General features: G+C 41.7%; 3 protein-coding genes across 6 annotated transcripts in view; 1 reads left to right on the forward strand and 2 right to left on the reverse strand.

Moving 5' to 3' along the window:
- The window catches only part of Shoc2 (SHOC2 leucine rich repeat scaffold protein), a 72051-nt gene extending 70520 nt beyond the window's left edge, over window positions 1–1531 (reverse strand). The window contains exon 1 of the mRNA XM_027407015.2: window positions 1321–1531. The gene's annotated coding sequence lies outside the window, so the exon portion shown is untranslated. The remainder of the gene's footprint in view (window positions 1–1320) is intronic.
- On the forward strand, window positions 1051–15415 carry Bbip1 (BBSome interacting protein 1). Of its 2 annotated transcripts, XM_027407020.2 has the most exons (4): window positions 1058–1206; window positions 9412–9600; window positions 12788–12863; window positions 13499–15415. In XM_027407020.2, exons 3-4 carry the CDS (start codon window positions 12818–12820, stop codon window positions 13663–13665), a joined length of 213 nt encoding a protein of 70 aa, XP_027262821.1. In that variant the 5' UTR covers window positions 1058–1206; window positions 9412–9600; window positions 12788–12817; the 3' UTR covers window positions 13666–15415. The 2 variants fall into 2 exon arrangements, with proteins under 2 accessions (XP_027262820.1, XP_027262821.1); XM_027407019.2 differs by lacking the exon at window positions 9412–9600 and having other exon boundaries at window positions 1051–1206.
- Pdcd4 (programmed cell death 4) overlaps window positions 15409–20929 on the reverse strand; it is a 31923-nt gene continuing 26402 nt past the window's right edge. For 2 of the 3 annotated variants that reach the window (XM_027407016.2, XM_027407017.2), the window contains exons 9-12: window positions 19915–20022; window positions 19570–19680; window positions 18844–18983; window positions 15409–17027 (exon numbers count right to left, since the gene is read on the reverse strand). In XM_027407016.2, coding sequence (XP_027262817.1) covers window positions 16967–17027; window positions 18844–18983; window positions 19570–19680; window positions 19915–20022 — 420 coding nt within the window. In that variant the 3' untranslated portion in view covers window positions 15409–16966. The remainder of the gene's footprint in view (window positions 17028–18843; window positions 18984–19569; window positions 19681–19914; window positions 20023–20929) is intronic. The other variant, XM_027407018.2, reaches the window with a different exon arrangement.

Genomic DNA, 20929 nt, shown 5'->3' on the forward strand with positions numbered 1-20929 from the left:
ACCCGGCCACACACGCACACACACACACACACACACACACACACACACACACACACACACACACACGCACACGCACACACACGCACGCACACACCCAAGGCCATCCGCCGCTCTGCGCGCAGGGTCCGGTGGGAAGCGGACGGCGGCGCAGGGGAGACGCCCCACCCACCCGCGGCCCGCCGCGCCCCCGCCTCCGCCCGTCCCCGCGATCCCGCCGTCCCGCGATCCCGGCAGCCCACAGCCGAGCAGCCCGCAGCCGAGCAGCCCGCGCCAGCGAGCGAGCCACTGACCGTCCGCCCGGGCCCGCGCCCGAGCTCCGGCGCTGTCCCGGCCGCGCTCGTAGGCCGCCCGCTGGGGCCGCCGCTCTCTCGGCGCCCCGCCCGGGCCGGCGCGTGCGGCAGCGGCTGCGAGACCCGGCGCCCCGGGCCGTGGCGCCCCGGAAAGCGGCCGCGGCGCCTCCCCGGGCCCGGAGCCGTCAGGCCTCGCCCGGCCCCGGAGGCTCGCGCCTGTCAGGACGAGCCGGGCCTCCCCCTACCGACAGCCGGCCGGCCGTCCGCACCGCCCGGCGGGCAGCAAGGCGACAGCGCTGACCCAAGGGCGCCCTCCGCCTCTGCCGCCCCGGGCTGCCGTCTGGAGCCCGGACTCCACCATCATCCCCGCTCACCTCCTTCCTCCTCCTCCTCCTCCTCCTCCTCCTCCTCGTCCTCCGCTCCCACAGCGACGCTCGCCCCTGCCACCGCCCCCCGCCCCTCCCCCACTCGCCCCGCCCCTCCACACACTCCGGCTCCGATCGCCCCGCCCCGGCCCGCCCGAGCCAGCCTGGCATTTGCTGGGCACGGTGGATGGGCGGAGCCAGGGCAGACGCAGCCGTCCAATCAGAGAGGGACGTTGGTGCCAGCATCCCTCTCCCCCGCCCTCTTCCTCTCCTCCGCCGCTGTGCGCGGTCTGTCTCCCGCCCACTGGGCGCCGCTGGCTAGCTCCGCCACAGAGAAGGCCTCCAGCCGGCTAGAGGGGCAACGCCCCCCCCCCAGTCGGAAGTTACAGTCGAAGTCCCGGCAGCCATAATTGATACTGGCGCAGGAGGCGTTTCCGGCCTCCCGTTTGACGTACGCGCGCGCGTTTCCTGCATCCGGTCCCCGTTACCCCGGGCAACAGCGGAGCGGTCTGGGGAGGAAGGACGGAAGGCAGGCAGGCAGGAAGGACCCGGTAAGTACACCTAGGGCGGCGGGGGCGCCCTGACCGTCCACGGCAGACGGTTGCGTCGGGCTCGGGAGCTGCAGGGTGTGTCCGGGCCGCTGCCTGAGACGCCGGACCTCTTACCTGGAGGACGCACTCTAGAGCTTCAAAACTCCCTCGCGCCGGAAGTTGCGCCTGGCACTTCCTGACAGGGGCATAGCCCGGAGGTGGGCGTCGTCGCCCCGGCCTGCGCCCCGGGGATGCGGGGGTGCGGGGGTGCGGAGCCGGGGCTCTGGAGCGGCGGGGCGGGGTGAGGCGGGCGAGCCGAGCCGGGCGAGCCGCCTGCAGAGCGCCCGGAGGAGACCGGCGGGCCAGCGCCGCTTCCGCCGGCGGAGGGTGTTCTTTCCGGCCGCCGGGGCTGGGGCGGTGGCCGGCCCTCCCCCGCCCCTCGGAGGCTCCCTGTGGGGCGAGGCTGCCCGATCCGCGCCTGGGCTGGCCCGGAGGCCGCCCCGGGAGGGCGGGAAGGAGGGAGGGAGGGAGCCGGGCCCGCGCCTGCCCGGCCGGCCTGGCGAGCGGGCGAGCGCCTGACCAGCCTCCCGAGTTCCCTTCGAGTCCGGCCCTGACCTGCAGGGACCGCAGACTCCAGCACCAAAGAGAGTCCACTTCCACCCCAACTGTCACTTTCCACCTTGTCATTTTCTGTCCTGCCTCCCCTTCTGCAAGCAGCCCAGCCGTGCGTGTCTGTGGCTTAGCCAACAACTTAATGCTGGCGAATACCCTTTTAAAGAACACTTAGAATGCTCCGTGTGTCTCCTTCAAGACATTATCTCAAGCAGCTCCTTCTGTAGGCTTTTTGACTCAAGAAGTCAATTGTTCTAGTATTTACAGATTGAATACCTAAAACTAAATAAATAAATAAATAAATAAACACAACAATTTTTAGGTAAATTAAGAATTGCCGATACCTAACCTTCTCTACCTATGTCCCAGGCAAAAATGAAGTACTCTTGCCTCTTCTGAGGTTATTTAGTCTGATGTCACCTTTTTTGATTTTGTGTCCATGATTCTGTAGTGCTTGGAGATGTGTTTCCAAATTCTCTCCAACAGAAAGTGGTTTTCTCCAAGCTTATATAGCACTTCGGGCATATCTTATAATAGTCACTAATGTATCAGCTGCTCACATATTTTTAACTTCATGACTATGCTTAATGCCTGAATAGAATGGTCTGTGTGGGACTCACCTGCTCTGCACATAATAGTGCCAGGACAAAATGTTGCATCATTAGCTGTGTCCTGGACGTCTAAGACGCTCCTAGCAGTTTTACTGTTCTTCACTGTACCAGAGACTGAGCACAGTCCTTGGTTTTCAGTGTTTTCTGAGGTCTACCCTCTGAAATCTTCACAACATAAGCCCCTCCCATATGTTTTGTTGTGAAAATGTGAAGACAATACAAAGCTAAAAGAGCTAGGTGTGATGCACTCAGGAGGCTGAAGCAAGAAAATCTCAAGTTCAAAGCCACCAGGATACATAGTGAAATCCTATCTCAAAAAAGGATGGAGGGTAAGGGAGAGAAAAAGCTCAGCGGCTGTACAGTTATACACCGTTTACCTGTGTACAAGTGTTAACATTTTACTATATCCCCATGTCTTTCCTCCTCACATTCATACATTATTACTATTTAAAAATAGGCTTTAGGTCTCCTGTTAGGCACACACCCCTAAGATTTCCTACATGAATTTCCTAAGAATTTCAAAATAGAGAAACGTTAAAATACAGTATCATTACAACCAAGAAAAATAGCAATTTTGTAACATAAAATAGAGAATATACAACTCAGAATCCTGTCCAAAAGTGTTGAATTATACATGGACATTACCACTCTTTAACTTTGGAACTGTCCCCATCTTCTTCCCCTCTGTGACACTGACATTTGGAAAGGTCAACCCAGAGGTATTGTTAAAAAAGGATCCCTTCCCTTACTTCATGTGAATTAAAAGTCAGACCAGAGGCTTGATTAAGATTCTTTCTTGGGGCTAGGGAGATGGCTCATTGGCTGCTCTTTCAGAGGACCTGGGTTCAGTTCCCAGCACCCAGTTCTGTAATTCCAGTTCCGGGACCCAACACCAATGCACATAAAACAAAAATAAATAGAGAGACAAACATATAAAGAAAAAATGGTTTAAAAAATGATTCTTGTACATGACTACATTAACAGTATTCTTTTGCCAGTTGTGTTCTCAAATGCAACTGCCTGTACCCTTGCCATGTGTTATTAGCAAAGTTCATCCCATTTAGCACACGGAGGCTTTGGCATTTAATTTCCCTGTATATCGAGGATTTACTAGTACCCTGAGCTGGCAATAAAGACTGTCTCCCTTTAATAAATGTTGCTACTTTGCAATGACATCTACAGTAAATATACTGATGTCAGAATAGTTTCTTGAGTTTCAAGTCCTGGCACCCTGCAGACAGCTGTTGAAAGATGTGTAGCTCTGTAATTCAAATGCATGAATCTTGATGTTATCACAGCAGATGCCACAGCAACTGCTGTCCATCTGGCCACAATCCAATTTAGGTGATGTTATTTTCTCCCTGAAATTCTTCCGAAAGATCTAATTGGTCCTGTTGTTTCTATGATCACACTGCTTATTAAAAATTGCAAAATCAAGATTATCCTTTCCACTTGGTTCATTAAGAACATTGTCTGCCTGGTGGATAGAGAACTGTGGGATTCAGTTTAAAATCACAACAGGAAAACTCTCAAGAATCCAAAGCTCATGGGTCCCTCCTGCCCTACACTTATTTGCCACCTTGAAAGTGAAAAGAAATCACTTAGGTTAGTGTAGAATGTTTTAACTATAATGCTGATAGTCAAAATAACATGTTTCAATAGTTGCTTTCTTTGTATTAGAGGAAGTGTGTTCATATATGATTGTGAAACAATTTTAACTTGGTACTAGAGTCAAGAAAGCTAAATAATATACTAGTTAAGAATAGGTTTTAGAATCAGACCTGGATTTCAGAAATATGACCATTCACTTGCTAAGTGTCTATAGACAATTTAAAATTAAATTTGATTCAAATATTAAGTGAGGCTCAATATTACTTTAGTTTGCCTCATAGCACACGGAATGTGGTCAGAGTATGGTTGTCATTATTATTAATTTCTAGAGCAGTATAATTTAGTTATATATTGAGCATCAAATATTTAAAGGTCAGTGAGAGAGACAGTTCTCCAAGTTTAATGTCAAAAACATAGAAGATTCCAACTCACAGATTCTGGAGGGCTTTAGAAAAAAGTGTACATTTTTAATAATAAAAGATTTTTATGCACAAAATCTGAGATTTGAGAAATGAGCTTTACAAAACAATGTGAACTATCAAATAATTCTCTTTCCTTACATACTATGAAAATAGCTAACCAGTTATCTCAGATATTAACTTTTTTACAAAGTTAATGGTTAATATTTTTAAGACTGTGACCTAGAACTGAATTTTAAAACAGGTTATTAGAGAACAGTATTTCTCATGAGGTGAATATGAACCTTATAGTGGTATATGCTATTGGAGTCTCCCAGCACCTATGATATCATCCATATCCCCATGAACAGTTCCTGTTCTGAAGCTTAGGTACATTTCAGAAACTAAACATCACACATTTTATTAACATAAGGCTGAGTTAATTAGCCAAATTGAGCATGTTGCAATGCATTTATACTAGCAGATGCCAGCTAGCAAAGCAGACTAGAATCTACTATGTCTCCAACTGTCTGATATCTGATGTCAGTTGGCTTCTCCACTGGCATATGGGCAATGCTTGAGTAAAACTAGGTGTCACTACCATATATCTACTGGGAAACGTAGTCTTTCCGGGCTCACTCTCCTTTTCCTTATTAGCTCACATGGAACAGTCTATATGGGACTGGAGGTGTAGCTCAGTGGTGAATGCTTGGCTAATATACAAAAGGCCTTAAATTTAATCCCCTGTACTGCCCCACCCACTATCCTTCCAAAATATATGCTTTTGAAATTTCATCTATCATTCAACTTCAACTTTTGAATGAAAGAAGATAATTTTTGTTGTTGTTCCTACAATTCTATGCCATGCCCACTTAAACCTGCACCAGCCAAATTGAATTTACTTTAAAAGAGCTAACTTAATGAATATTCACAAAAGAATTTAAAAGCTTTAACAATGAGTATCCTTTATTTAATAGGATTGCTTCTGGTGCTTCCATCTCTAGGATTTGAATCTTAGTGCCTAGTGTGCAGGCCCAGGGGTTTTTCACCAGCAGTACCATCTACACTGGAACATAAAGCAAGGGGATTACTTGAGCCCAGGCGTCCCAAAGCATCCTAAGCAACTGCATCCAGATCCTGTCTCAAGAGGGGAGAGGAAGTTGGAGAGATGGCACAAACTTTAAAGACAGGTTTACAACTGAAAAAACCAACAAGCATCAACCACTGCACAACTTGGCATGTAATATAGTGGGTTCTGCATTTTACTGCAGGTCAATGTCAGAAATGTCAGCTATGCTTAACAGTGGAGCTGATTTGGGGGGAGGGGGGCAATGGGGATAGAAAACACGAGAGAATCTCAGAGCATCTGAGAGCACATGTTTAGCAGATACTGCCAAATACAGCTAGAATGTGGATTTCTGTCAATCTGTGGGGTTTCAAAATTGGTTCAAATATTTTTTAAATGTCCAGCAGACCAAATAAAAAATTAGGGAGCCGGACATTGGTGGTGCACACCTTTAATCCCAGCACTCAGGAGGCAGAGGCAGGCGGATCTCTGTGAGTTCCAGGCCAGCCTGATCTCCAGAGCAAGTGCCAGGATAGGCTCCAAAGCTACACAGAGAAACCCTGCCTCGAAAAAACCAAAAAAAGAAAAAAGAAAAGAAAATTAGGGACTACAGGGCTCCAGCTTTATGATGTCTATATTACATAAAAACATTAGGACTTTGTTTAAAGAGTCTCAAAATGCTTTAAAAAGCACTATTATTTACTTCTCTTGGTAAGAATCAAGTCATTTGTCATCTCTGTCAAGGATGCAAGATAGATTTTTTTTTTCAAGATAGATTTTTAACATACAACAGATTTCTGTTCCCTTGGTTACAGTCTGTATAGGTTTCTACTCTTCACTGCTCACTTAAAACCTTCACCGTGATTCCAACCTTGAGTTACATATATCATGAAGTATATTTGCTTAATCATTCATTCAAAAACATTTAAGGATACAATTTTGCAATGCAAGCTGCTTTAAATTTAAATAAGTAAAAAGAAAGTGTTTAAAGAAAAACATTTTTGAATAGATCATGCCATCTTATTTGTAGGAAATACAGTGTCTACAAAGATTCAAAGGTATTTGAACGTAGAAGATCCCTTAATAGCAGTGTAGAGCAAGTCCATCATGACATGAAAACTTGACCTAACATAGTAAGCCATACTGAACTTCTAGGCATTTTTATATCTTCAATTTACTTGGAGCTTTCAATTTTGGATGAATATTGAAATATGTTTTGTAGGAGGAAACCAAACTGCATAATGGTTAAGAAATATATTCAGGATCAGACAGCTAAGTTATCTATCAATATAACTTTGGTTATCTCTTTTAAAGTATATGCCTGAAACAGAGAAAAACCAGCTAGCTAATTACCATAGAGCACAACTCTATGCCCCACTTAAAGTATAAATGTAAATAGATTAGTAGTCGAAAAAATTTCAGTTTTCTATGCAAGCTTTTGTTCTCATCAAACAAAATTCCATATTTAAAATACATGGAATTGCTAAATTACTCTGAAGCATTCCATTTCATACTTTAGAGGTGGATTTTATATAATTATGATAAGCTGATGAGTTCGTTAACTACAGGGGGGGAAAGAGTGATAGTGAAGACCAAATAACAGGTTTGGAGTGGTGGGCACATATTAAGGAAAAGACATTTATCTTTGGGACTGACTCCCAAGCATTCCTGTGAGCTAGAACAATTTTAAAAATGCATCCATATCCTGCCCTGAGTCTTGATTTTGATGTTTGTAATCCATGTTCATGGAACTGGGGTTAGATTTTAGTAATCTGTACCTCTTTTTATTTACTGCTTTTGTGACCACAACTTGCAGTTTCCAGATAGCTAGACAAAGATAGGACCTAAAGCTTATAGCCCTGTTTAGCTGTTTAACATACTGCATATCTGCTCAGAGTGTGACGGCTCTAGGCACACATTCTTTTAAAACTTAGGACTGAGGCTGCATGGTAGAGCACTTGTTTATCATATGCAAGACCCTGAGTTGATCACCAGCACTGGAAAAAAAAACTCTGTAAATAAAATCCATAGTCAAAAAGTTTCCCCGTCCTAATGCTGTTTTCAAGGTGGTGTCAAACATGACAACTAAAATACACTCAATCTATAAATTAAGAAAGATCATCACATGCTACATGTATTGTCTGTGACAGTTGCTAAAGAGGAAAAAAAGTATACTACTTGACTTTGCATGCCATTTGTAAACATGTACACATTCCCAAGACTTTCTGACACGTTTTTACCTGACTTTCTTATTGTAATTAATGGCTTCAAAGCTGCCCATTCCAATAGACTTAGAGTGTATTACTTCACTCTTGATGGGCCTCCAAGCTATTTGCCCAGGTGTAGCATAGAGAAAACTGAAAAGAGGACCAGGTAATAAATTATAGCAGATGACATTCCAAGTCCTTTATCTTCACTTAACAACTACATAATCTTAGGCATGATTACTTTTTCCTAGTCTTTTAGTTTGCCCTTACATATTGTGGGATGAATAGGAGGTGGGTAATTCAAGTTTTCTTATTTTTTGACTGCACCCAAACAAATTCAATCCTAAAATTGCCTTTTGAGGTTAAAAAATATTTACACACACACACACACACACACACACACACACACACACATTCTGTTCAAATGTCTTAGTTAATACATATCACTTTCCACTAAACACTGATATTATGAAACTAAGGTACATCCATACCATACCATACCATACCATACCATACCATACCATACCATACCATACCATACCTTTTTGAAACACGGTCTCTGTGTAGCCCTGGCTGTCCTGGAACTCATTCTGGAGACCAGGCTGGCCTCAAAATCACAGAGATCCGCCTGCCTCTGTCTCCCAAGTGCTGGGATTAAAAGTGTGCGCCACCACTGCCCAGCAAGATGCTTCTCTTAACTGCTGTGTGTACTTGTCTTTACCGCTAATCGCACCACCCGCCATTCCCACATCCTTGGGTGACTGCATGTACCTCTGTCGTTGATGATATGCAGCTGACTCTACCTCGATCATTTTTATCTCCAACTGGACTGAGCCTAACCCTGAATTGTGGTGTCTTAAGTCAGTGTTATACTACTATGAAGAGACACCATGACCAAAGCAACTGTCATAAAAGAAAGCATTTAATTGAGGACTTGGTCACGGTTTCAGAGGTTTTGCCCATTATCATCATGGCAGAAGGCATGGCAGGGTGCAGCTAGAAAAGATGGCAGAGAGCTACATCTTTACTGCTGGCCATGAGACCCAGGGCTTGGCATGGGCTTTTGAAACCACAAAACATACCCTCAGTGCATCTTTCCTCCAACAAAGCCACACCTAAACCTTTCAGATAGTGCCACTCCCTGGTGACCAGGCATTCAAATCTATTATGACCCTACGAGAACCATTTTCAATCAAACCACCACACATGATCTTTATTCTTCCTTTCAAATTTGAATTACTACCTGTACAACTCAACCATGTTAGCTTTTCTCAGTTATCTTTGGTCACTTTACCACCCAAAGGGTGATAGAAATAAAGACATCTAGGGATAAATGAATAAAGTCTCTTAAGAACTTTTCATTTTTATTAAAAAAAAAATGTTAGCTACCAAATTGCTGTGTTTACATTGCATGTTTTAAAAATTGATATTAAGTATGTAGAAATCATGTCCTTTATAACTATTACAGATGAAAAATGCCAATTTAGAAACATGTAGTGATGAATCTACTTTCTCCAAAATGTCTCCAAGAGTCTGCAGGGAAGAATTTGAAGACAGCTTGCATTTTTAAAGTTTTGGTGATCTTCTCTTCTGACTTGTCCAATACATGATTGATTTTAAAAGCCATCTTTCTTAGACAAGTCTTTCAATGCTCCAAAAACAGTAAAATATCTTACGACAAAGGTTTTGTTTTTCTTTGAGTTCTTTTGAATTCATTGCAGGCTACTGTGGTGGGTTTGCATACCTTCTCGGGATTTTGAAGTACACCGCCCATCAGAACTGTTCTCTGAGATTGCAAACTTTAAAAAGGAAAGAAAGTGGCAGACTATTCCAGTCACCCTGACCAAGGGCTTCAAACAGTGGTATAATGACACTGTGTTTGGCAGTGTTAAAATCTGAGTTCCAATATGGTAAGATTATGTTGATTTTTAATATTTGTCTTAATATGCCATCACAATTAGATCATTTTTTAGTCTGAGTTAGTATCTCAGTCTGTGCATAACCCATACAACTCTTAACCAATTGCTGAACAAGTAGGCTCAGTATTGCTGTCAATATATCATTTTTGATGCAATATTGAGTGGCCATCCCTACTCCTAACAGTCTGCTGTAGTTTTATGACAGCTCTCAAGTAGAATGCAGAGGTTTTAGCAGATACAGCAAAGTAGCTCTATAAAAAAGGCTTATTAAGGCCGGGCATTGGTGGTGCACGCCTTTAATCCCAGCACTCGGGAGGCAGAAGCAGGTGGATCTCTGTGAGATGGAGGCCAGCCTGGTCTCCAGAGTGAGTGCCAGGATAGGCTCCAAAGCTACACAGAGAAACCCTGTCTCGAAAACCAAAAAAAAAAAGGTTGAAAGGAGGTACCCATAAGCCTTCTTTTGCTAACAGGCTTTTGATTTGTCCACAATTCCAAGGCATAGCACATAAACTTCACATATAAAAGTAGTCTTTGTAGCCGGGCGGTGGTGGTTCACGCCTTTAATCCCAGCACTCAGGAGGCAGAGGCAGGCAGATCTTTTTGAGTTCAAGATCAGCCTGGTCTACAGGAGCTAGTTCCAGGACAGCTTCCAAAGCCACAGAGAAACCCTGAGTCAAAAAAACAAAAAAAAAAAAAACAAAAAAAAAAAAAAAGTAGTCTTTGTTTAAGTGTCATTCTAATGGGACCATCATGATTTTCCTATTACAACTGGGTTACCCTCTTCCAGCATTCAATATAAACTTTTATCTGCACTTAGTTGCTTTCTATTGTTTCTCTTCCCTTCTCCCCAGCTGTAGGCTCCAAAGGCAAAAGATTTTTGTTCACTGCTAATATTGTCTGGCACATGGTAGGGCTTCATGGCAGTTTTTCAATGTATATTTCAGTAATAGATGGTTGTTTTATTTCTCTTTTGATCCATCAGTCTCTGGTTTTATATGCATCCCATCTGCACTGATAATGTGCTTAGAAGTAGCCACACCCTACAAAACACTTGCATTTGGCTAATAGCAGACTGCTATGAGGAAAAAAAAAAAAGTTCCTTCCTATTCTAGACTCCCAAGGCAGTTAATTATCAAAACTGCATATCCTGGCCAATGCTAGCCATCAGATCTCCACCTTGCTTATTTTAGCCCTTCCCTTCCTGTTTCTCTTCTGTCAAGGCCTAAGGGGCCTAGAACAAGAATCAGTCCTACTAAAGCAGAAACCACCTAAGCAAATAAGAGCACTGATCTTACCCTCACAAGTGTCAGCCCATTCTTTGCCAGTCTTTTAGCTCCACACCCTTTCCATTAACAATGGCTCAAACAGAAATGAACACCAAGTGTCATCATTTTCCTCAGGCTGTATTGTGGATGGGTAAAAGGTGCAAACTAAAGGAAAACAAAGGGTAGTGATTTAATTATACAAAGCTAGAGTTGCTTTCTATAAACAGCTAACACTTAACCACAATAGACAGCATTTTGGTGGTTATATATGGAAGTGTATGCTTTCTTCTCAAGATCAGTACTGCCCATCCTTGTAGTAGCATGTCAGATCTGTTCCCGAGGAAGTCACAGTATTTTCATTCTGATGTTGTTAATGGAAAGGCTGGAGGTTCAGTAGCTACAGTCAGTTTAACCAGGGCTATCACTGCTATCCGCTTCCAACCCAGCCTGGAAGAAGAAGGCTGTGATTGTTATGTTTCAGGCCTAAATAGCAAGGGATCCTGTATTAGGAGTTATGCATTCTAAGGAAATTGTACAGTGTATTTATCTCACACTCCATTTATAGTGATGAGTTGCTTTCCTGGCCTATTCCTTACATCATCTACTCTCAGAGCAGAGGCAACAGGAATCAAGTTTGAAGACAGGAGTTCTGCAAAGCAGATAGAAGTTCTCAGGAACCTAGACATTCCAGAGTAATGAGAGATAATCACTTGAAGGATACAGAGTAGAAAGCTTTTATTAGGAATGTCTAAGTAGTGGAACAAGATGACAAAGAACAAAATAATTAACTTGCAGTGGGTGGGAAAGCAGGCACCAAGCCAGCATCACTACTTTATAAATAATAAATCTTTGTAGTAATATTGTGAAAGACACATGGTAAGGCTGCATCAGGGTAGTGAAGCATCACCAAATGGGTGGCTCTGTCTGGAAAGGCATCATTCTACAACTTGATCCGGGAATACTTGATCCCGGATCAGCAGATGGTATAGCTGTCGTCTGGGATGTAGACTTTGGAATGAGCATTTCTGCCCGCAGGCAGCATGTGCTTAGCCAGCCATAAAAGTATTAATAGGAAGATGTAGTCTGGTTCTTTGGCATATAGTATCTCAACAGGACTATACTAAAACACACTTCATGTCTCTTTCATAGCTTATCTACCCATTGTGTTGCCTTCTTACAGATTGTGCAGCTGGGAATTGAAAAGTAGAAATTGGCTGTTGGCAACTGAAGAAAAACAATGTTAGGAAGTGTTGTCTATTACCACCTCTTCGTCTCTGCCTCACCCCTTTTTATTTGGTAGTTGTGTTGGTGTCAGTGTCTCCTGGGGAGAGAAGCTGTCTGTGAACCAAGATGGCTTACTATATGCCTTTTCTCAACTGAATGATTTCCTCTTAAAAAGAAAAAAACAAAACATGCCAAGCAGTGGTGGTGCACACCATTAATCCCAGCACTTGAGAGGCAGAGACAGGAAGACCTCTTGTGAGTTCAAGGCCAGCCAGCCTGGTCTACAAAGAGTTCCTGGACAGCCAGGGTTACACAGAGAAACTCTGTCTCAAAACAAGGAGAAAGGAAGGAAGGAAGGAAGGAAGGAAGGAAGGAAGGAAGGAAGGAAGGAAGGAAGGAAGGAAGGGAGACAAAAAAAATGTAAAACCAAAAAGAAAAACTGAAGTTTTAGCAATTTTTTCCTAGGATGGATGAATAAATTAGAATGTGTAACATTCTAATTACTATTATTGAATAAATATTGATAAGACCTAGATACATATAAAATGCTTCACCCTTATTTCAGAGGAGAACCACAGAAAACTGATGAGATGGGATAGTTTACTTTCTGTAGTATTTGTGGTTTCAGTTATAGTCTCCAGTAGTATTCTTTGGGAATTCTAATCTTGGTAACTGATTTCTCATTGAAGGAACAGAAGCACTGTATCCAGCACTTATAGATGGCAGAAGTGAAGTCCATGTTCCGGGAAGTCCTTCCAAAACAAGGTATTATATTTTGCAAGTTTTTGATAGTAGGCTTCTTGAGACTTAGCAGGTGATGGACAGTATCACACAGAAGAATAGCTAAGTATCTGCAACCCTGTGGTTACATGGCTCATTTACCGTGCACTCTCAATTATATTGTGTGTTCATGAGGAGGTTGTAAAGAAATTCTCACTTTTCTCAACAAAAGGATACCAAATTAAATACTGTTTTTTGTAAGTGTAAATTCTGTTGTACCTCAGTGCAGAATACAATGTGAAATTCCCAGTGAAATGCAAATCAAAGGAAGACTGAAAATACGGGGAAAGTAACCTAAAATCAAACTCTAGTAATAAAAGCTAACCATTCAAGTTAAACCATTCATAATTTGAACATTCATGTTAAATATTAAACCTTGCTATATTTTTTGTGTTGTGTATATATTCTTACAATTAAACATTTGGCCCGAACAGCTGTGTTGTATATCTAAGTCCATCTTTTGTTCCTGACCCTTCAGTGTTTTGTTGCTTGTGGGATTACCGCTTTGTCCGTCTAGGGGCAGAAACTTTTTCATTAACAGTAAGATTTTAGACTTACATTCTAGTTGCAATTCAAAACCACCAGGCATCTTCCTCAAATTTCTTATTTCTTATTAATAGGACAGTTGTCTGTGGAAGATGTAACCACAATGGTGCTGTGTAAACCCAAGCTTTTACCCCTAAAATCTTTGACTTTGGAAAAACTGGAGAAAATGCAGCAAGCAGCACAGGATACAATCCGCCAACAAGAAATGGCAGAGAAAGAAGACCGGCAAATAGCCCACTGACCAGGGGACAACCCCTCCCCCCCCTCCTACCTGTTCACGAGCTAGAACCACTCTACAGCAAGCTACAGGCCGAAAACACCTATCAAACTAGACATTGGTAATTCTAAAATACAAAGTTTGGGAACTCGAAACATTGGTTTGTGTTAAAAAGAAAAACTTTGAGCCAAGTTTTTTGGATTTTGAAAAAGCTTTTAAAATTGTAAATTACCTATTGTTATGAATGTAAGAAATTAAATGTATCTTTTATGGGTGAAGGATTTCTTCATGTTTATTAGACACCTAAACCTGAAAATAAACTCTTATTATTGAATGTATTGTTGGGCTTATACATTACCCCAAAACAAACTTAACCAGTTATGTACCATGTCATGTTTAATGTGTGTAGGCTGACCATAACAACAGCAGTAATAAACAAATCTGGTTTCTTAAACAAATTTCTTTTTTTTTTCCTTTTTTGTTTATTTTGCAAGACAGGGTTTCTCTGTGTAGCCACTGTGGCTGTCTTGGAACTCACTTTGTAGACCAGGCTGGCCTCAAACTCACAGAGACCTGCCTGCCTCTGCCTCCCGAGTGCTGGGAATAAAGACATGAGCACCACCACTGCCCAGTAACAAATTTGATTCTTAAAAAAACCTCAAGCTATTCTGGAGTCAGCTAAGCTTTTGATTACACTAATTTTAAGACATAAAGAAAAACCTGTTACTTGAGTACCAAATACAAAAACTAGAAATGTTTATTATAGCCATCACAGTAATAAACCCAAGCAATATCAGCTTAAAAGAAAGAGCCCATGAAGCATGAACAACAGAGGGTTTTCTTTCTAAAAGACTACACCTAGCACTGGAACCAAGAAACTATTGTAAAAATTATAAATGTAATGCTTTACTGCAGTCACTAGACAAGTTCAGTTACCACAGACCTTAAAACCTTGCTAAGTAATTAGCCTTTATAAAAGAGGCTAGAAATATGGCCGTCTGGCTCCTTAAAGTCATTTATTGGTGATTACATTTATTGGTATTTGGATAATGTAAAGCTTTAAGTACTTGTAGAGTACTTTTTTAAACATGTTAACAGACCTTAAGGATAAGAGTGGTTTATATACTGGACAAATTTCATTAAACTCCAGTTCCATACACAAAAGATTAAAGTGTGCATATACTTCCCTAGTATAAACTTAAAAGGCTCTTTTTCAACTATTGCACTGATTTAAGGTTTTTATGTGTCAGTGTGTATGCCATCCATGTGCAGGTGGCCACAGAAGCCACAAGATTTGATCCCCTAGAGACTTCAAATTACTGGCGGCTGTGTGCTGCCCACTGTGGGTGCATAGGAACCCACCTTGGGTCCTGTAAAGCACAGCATGTGCTCACTACTGCTTACCAGTCTCTCTAGTCCTGTTTTATTTCTTTTAATTAAAATTTGAAGGTTAAAAAGAAGTTTGTAACAATTTGAATTCACCAAGCTCAAATGTACTTGTTTTGAAAACCAGGCATGGCGGTCTATGCCTTTATTCCCAGCACTCAGGACACTGAATAGACACAGGAAAACTACCTGAGTTTGAGGACAACCTGGACTACCTCAAGTTACGAGGCCAGCCAGAGCTGCATAACAAGGCACTGTCTCAAGAAACAGCAAAACATTTTTGTGTTGTCTTGCCCTGTTGGGATTGAACAAAAGGCCTAATGAGGTTTAGATGGAAAACCTAAAGGACGTTTTCGACAGACAAAATAAATGTACTCCAACTAAAGAATCAACACTGCTTCATGTTTTTATTTTGTTGTACATTCTTGTAGAACCGGGTTCATTTTTCCAGTTTTGTAGAAAAATAGATGTTCCAGCCACCATTTACTTAACTGTCTAATATTTAAGACCAATCAATATGTTCCCTGGAAAGATGAAAAAGTCTCATGACTAACTCGTCTTTTAAAAATTCAAGACAAAAGTATATATGGTGTGTGTGTGTGTGTGTGGTGTGTGTGTGTGTGTGTGTGTGTGTGTGTGTGTGTGTGTGTGTGTGTGTGTGTGTGTTTATGTGTATGTAGTGTGGTGTGGTGTCTACTCCCAAAGCACAGCATTTCCACAGCAGCAGCCAACAGGGGGCTTAGTAGTAGCTTTACTTCACCCCTAACTAAAGCTTTGTATAAACCAGTGATTTTACTACAAAAAAAACACTGTCCTTGAAAGAAAGGAGTGGCAGTCAGACATCAATGCAAAACTTGGAATGATTAGGTCATAAACATGGCACTTAGAAAAGTAGCTTATCAGAATTCCCACACTTAGGTGGTTACTCTTCTCTCCCTCCTTTCATTCCCCCCTCCCCCACCCAGCAAAGAAAAAAAGAAAAAGAAAAAAATACTTCCTTCAAAAATCCCCATTAAATGTACATTTATAAAATTTCAGGAATGGAAGGGTGGGTAAACAAGATCCTTAGAGGAGCCAGAGAAGACGCTTAGGGTCTTGGAGTCACCTCCTGAGCCTGCTGGGACTAGGAGACCTGTCACCAGTGCCTGCGTCTGGATCCCTTAACTGAATCCCCAGGATGAGCTTCCAGGCTGTGCCCACTCTCCAGCAGCTGGCCATGCAAGGGCGGCTGAGAAATGCAGACTTGGCCATCTCTGCTCTGGAGAGCCTTCATACCTTATTCTTCCTACCACTGTTCGAGCAGGCTTTTATTAATTGACAGACAAAGGTAGTGAAGGCCATGGTAGTTTCTTGGCCCTTCTCCTGCCTTCCTCTTGGATACAATGTGTCATGTGGATAACTTCCAGGCTGTGCCTGATGGAATGGATTGGCTGATTAACCAGACTGTTTGGCCGACTAGAGTGCTCAATCTGCACCACATTGAGAGTGGCTTCTGGGAAAGACGTGTGGGACACAGGGCAGAGCAGTTGGATTCTCAGGACTTCTCTGGATCTTAAGTTACATATAGGTGGCTGTAAGCCATGTGGCATGGGTGCGGCATCTTGTGCCATCAGAAAGACCAGTCTGCTCTTATCCCCCTTGGGTTCTCTCCAGTCACAAAATAATCCATGACAGTGTCTCACTATATGACATGGGATGACTTGGAACTCTATGTAGGAACTTGTGGCCTTGAACATGTAGACTTTGGCCAGTTTTTTGCCTATAGAACATTGAAATTAAAGGAGTGTACAACCCAAAAAAAAAAAAAAAAAAATTCAGAAATGCCTTGTACCCCCACCCCCCCCAAAAAAAAAAACAAAAACAAAAAAAAACCTGCACTAGTAACTCTTACAGTTCAGATCTGCCGTTATCACACCTAAGACTGTAAGAGTTCTTGTGTTCAGTAGCTCTCTGGTTTAAGACGGCCTCCATCTCCTTCGCTTACAAAACGCTTTCTTCCCCTATAACAAAAACAAAAACAAATGCAGGTAAAAATCTGATTCAATGAGAAACATTAAACCTTGACTTCTTTGTTTATACACTTAAGACTTACAGAGTAAGATTAGCATGCCTCAATTCCTATGAAAAGATATTTTTTACCTTATTTACTAGATACCCTTAGCCTTAGAAAACACCAGATAAGAGCAAGTATGAGTAGCTTACATAAATGCTTAATTACTAATGAACTTTATCTACTTAGTTAATAATAAAAGTTAAAATAGAAAATAAAGGCATTTTATTTAGACTTTAGTGCTTATTATTACCTTATCTAAAAGCAAATAAGCTGAAGATAATGACTTTAAACATGAATAAGAATCATGAAAGACAGAACTAATAGAACTTAACAAAATAGAGTTTGGCCAGCAAGGTGGTTCAGAACAGTTGAAGGCTCTTGTCACAAAGCCTGATCAGCCCATGATGGAAGTACAGAATGAACTCTCACAAATTGACCTTTGACCTCCACATATGAAACACTTCTCTACTAGAGTACTTCACTGTAGCTACTGCAGCAGCGCTCCCCCAAGAGGACAACTGGCCAGCAGCCTACATCAGTGAGTGTAAACAGACTTGTTGCAGGAATAGCACCTACTCTGCACCCCCACCAGCATGCACAAGCAAGATCACACACGCATGTGCATTTAACACAAAAAAAGCAAAAACTTAGGAGAAAAAGTCTCAGTTGTTTGGTATTATGCTAGACAACTGTACAAACTCTTCACATGGCCCTAGAGTTAAAGGCCCAATAAAAATGACCAGACTTTTAAACACAAGCTTTAAAAAATTCTTCAACAGCAACCGTAGGGTACTGACAGGAATCTGCTTTGTCTTCCTGAACAGAAGGCTGAGGACTACCCTAAGATCAGTGTGGGGTGAGCAGTGAAGAACAACAGGCCTCGCCAAGGTGCAGTTTCACTGATGTGTGATGTGACATCTAGTTACTATCTGCATTTCCAAACATTTCTGCTCCACCATCTTCCTCTGAGCTTCCAAACTTTAGAAATAAGTTTTTCTGAGACTCTTCACAAAATAAACATTCAAAGCTTACAGTTTTCAGACTTAAAAACAAACAAAAATGTATATAAGATACAAGTTTAGCAACAACTAAATATTTAACTTATTACACTACAGCCTTATATTTTAAGGGTAAAAACCCTTATCAACTCGTTAAGTTCTATCCTACTAGTCCAAATATAATTCCTTCCAAAGAACAACACTCCCCATGTACAGTTTCTAACAGTGTCAGCTCTCCATCACGTGAAGCAAAGGAAGCTATTGCTGAGTACAGCAAAGAGTTTAGACCTTTCAAAAAGTCTAAGAAAGTCTGAATTCAAACTTTGCCAACATAGTTTGCAGTAGTCATGAGACCTTGAAGGTTAATGAAATAATCTTCAATTTTCTTGTATTTTTAGTGATAATACCTACTCTGAAGTAACAATTACTAACAGCCTAGTAAACATCTACACTATATAAAGTTAGTTCCCTCCAAATGGGAGTCCTGTCCATAGTTGCAGTGAGACAAACAAGCTTCACACTTGTAAACTCTTACGTAGAGGGTTCCTGATTTCCGGTCACTTCAAGAAAGATACTTCTGACGAGAGAGAGAGAGGGAGGGAAGGGAGGGAGAGGGAGGGAGGGAAGAAGGGGGGAGAAAGAAAGAAAGAAAGAAAGAAAGAAAGAAAGAAAGAAAGAAAGAAAGAAAGAAAGAGATTGACCTTAGCTCCCCAAGTATCTCCTGTTCAGTATTTTACAATGAAAGATAGTATTTAAATACAGTACCTTGATGGACAAAGATCTCGGACCTGTTTGGAAATGATTCCAGCCTGAAAACATTCCTCCACAAATCTCTCAAGCACAGAGTATGAGTGTGGGACATCCAGATTAATATCTGGGATTTCATTGTAAATTCTCTCATAACCCTAGAAAAAAATTACATATACAATTGTTAGGCTGTGAAAACTGTATGGTGCCATGAAACAACCCACCACTATACCATAAACTGATACAGCACAAACTGGCAAAGCAATTTTGAACCTTGAAAATGAAATATATTTGCTTTCTTTAAAAAATTCCCTAGAGCACTAAGCAAATGTCAGACAATGAGCACATTCTCTGACTATGCCCTTCCCCGTCTCCATTTACTGCCTTGTAGAGAAAATGTAAGATAAAAAATGTCGCCACTTCAAAAACATGTACAATTTTAAGTTGGAAAAGAAATGCAATGTTTCTTTTAATGTTAAAACAATGTTAAATGTTTTTTCTAGACACAAGAAAAAAAATACTATGCCTCACAAACTGAACAACCGTGCTGAACAACAAAGCCTCAGTGTTATCGTCCAAAAATAGTTTCACATCCAAACAAATTATAAAGTCAAACAAACTCTACAGGTATAATACTGTATGTGCACGGAAAGAAACTCCCACGAACAATTCATAACCTTCATTCAAACATATAGGTGAGATATAAACCTTGTAAAAACACAGTTAAAACAGTAGCATACATACTCTTTTCATTTGATCTATAGTAATGGTAGAAGACTTCCACAAGGATTTTAATAAATCTAAAATCATCTTGAATGCAATTTCTCCAGTTGACTCTAAAACCATTACAATGGCCTAAAATTTGAACAAAAAAGAGTAAATTAATGTTTGTTCATCAGTTCATGAGAAACTGCTCCTAAAAATAACATGTAGCGATTATATATATGGTTTCTGTAACAATTATATAAACTTATACATTATTTTAGTATTTTTAAAGAAAAAACTTTGTATTTCTCAATAAGCACTGATCTGGTCACCGTGGTGTAAAAGGGAAAGCTGAGGGTGCTCTGGTATGAAATGCAATCTTACCTCATACACAAGCTCATGGTGGAAATGAGGGACTTCCAGGTCCTTAAGGCAGTGCTCAGCTTCAGATATATCTCCAGAGAGCAAATACTCTTTAAGCAGCATATCAATCTATCAGATTTAAAAACTGAAATGTTAGAAATCCTAATTTTTAAAAGATGTGTACCTAAATGATTTATTTACATTCATACCGATATTGAACATAGGGATTGGATAATTAAAAAATAAACCCCCGGCCTTTGAATGGTTCATTAATGAAGCAATGCAGCCCTTGGTTTTCTAAGGAATAACTGTAATCTAAAAGCAGGTTTTATAGTGTAGATGACCTGACTTGTAACAATAATGCTCAGTGTATTCTATTAAACTAAGGGCTTTGCCAGGCCGTGGCGTCACATGCAATCCAGAGGCAGAGGCAGGCGGATCTCTGTGAGTGTAAGGCCAGCCTGGCCTCCAGGGAGTCCCAGAACTGCTTTGGCTGTTGTACAGAGAAACCTTGTCTTGAAAAAGAAACAAACAAACAAAGGATTTGGGGGTAGAAAGACTGCTCAGCATTAATACCATGGACTGTTCTTGCAGAGGACCTGAGGCTACTTCCCACCACCCACTCCACGCCCCGTAACTCCGGCTCCTAGGATCTCAAAACTCCACAGGCTCCTAACTCAAACACACACACCCACTCACTTACATACAGTTAAAACCAATCTTTTAAAAGGGCAGGGTTAGGTATCACTAGAGTTCACTATTTTAAAGTCTCATCACTTTTTAGAATACCACAAAGTATCTGGATGATCTTAGTGAGGAACTAAGAGATTCAAAGAGCAGAGCATTACTACATGGACAAGATTTCTACAGTTCCTCTCTTCTAGTACAGTTGAGGATCTGAAACTCAGTGTCTCAAAACATTTAGTGGGGAACGGGAGATGGCTCAGTGGTTAAAATCACAATGCCTGCTCTTCTGGAGGACCCAAGTTCAATTCCCAGCACCTACACATGGTTAACCACCATTTACGAGGATCCA

The sequence above is a fragment of the Cricetulus griseus genome, chromosome 3, assembly GCF_003668045.3.
Source record: "Cricetulus griseus strain 17A/GY chromosome 3, alternate assembly CriGri-PICRH-1.0, whole genome shotgun sequence".
Classification (NCBI taxonomy): Eukaryota; Metazoa; Chordata; class Mammalia; order Rodentia; family Cricetidae; genus Cricetulus; species Cricetulus griseus.

Coding starts and splice junctions, on each gene's coding strand:
- Bbip1 (XM_027407019.2), top strand. CDS start 12,818: ATGGCAGAAGTGAAGTCCATGTTCCGGGAAGTCCTTCCAAAACAAG. Junction 12,864..13,498: donor GGAAGTCCTTCCAAAACAAG/GTATTATATTTT, acceptor TCTTATTAATAG/GACAGTTGTCTGTGGAAGAT.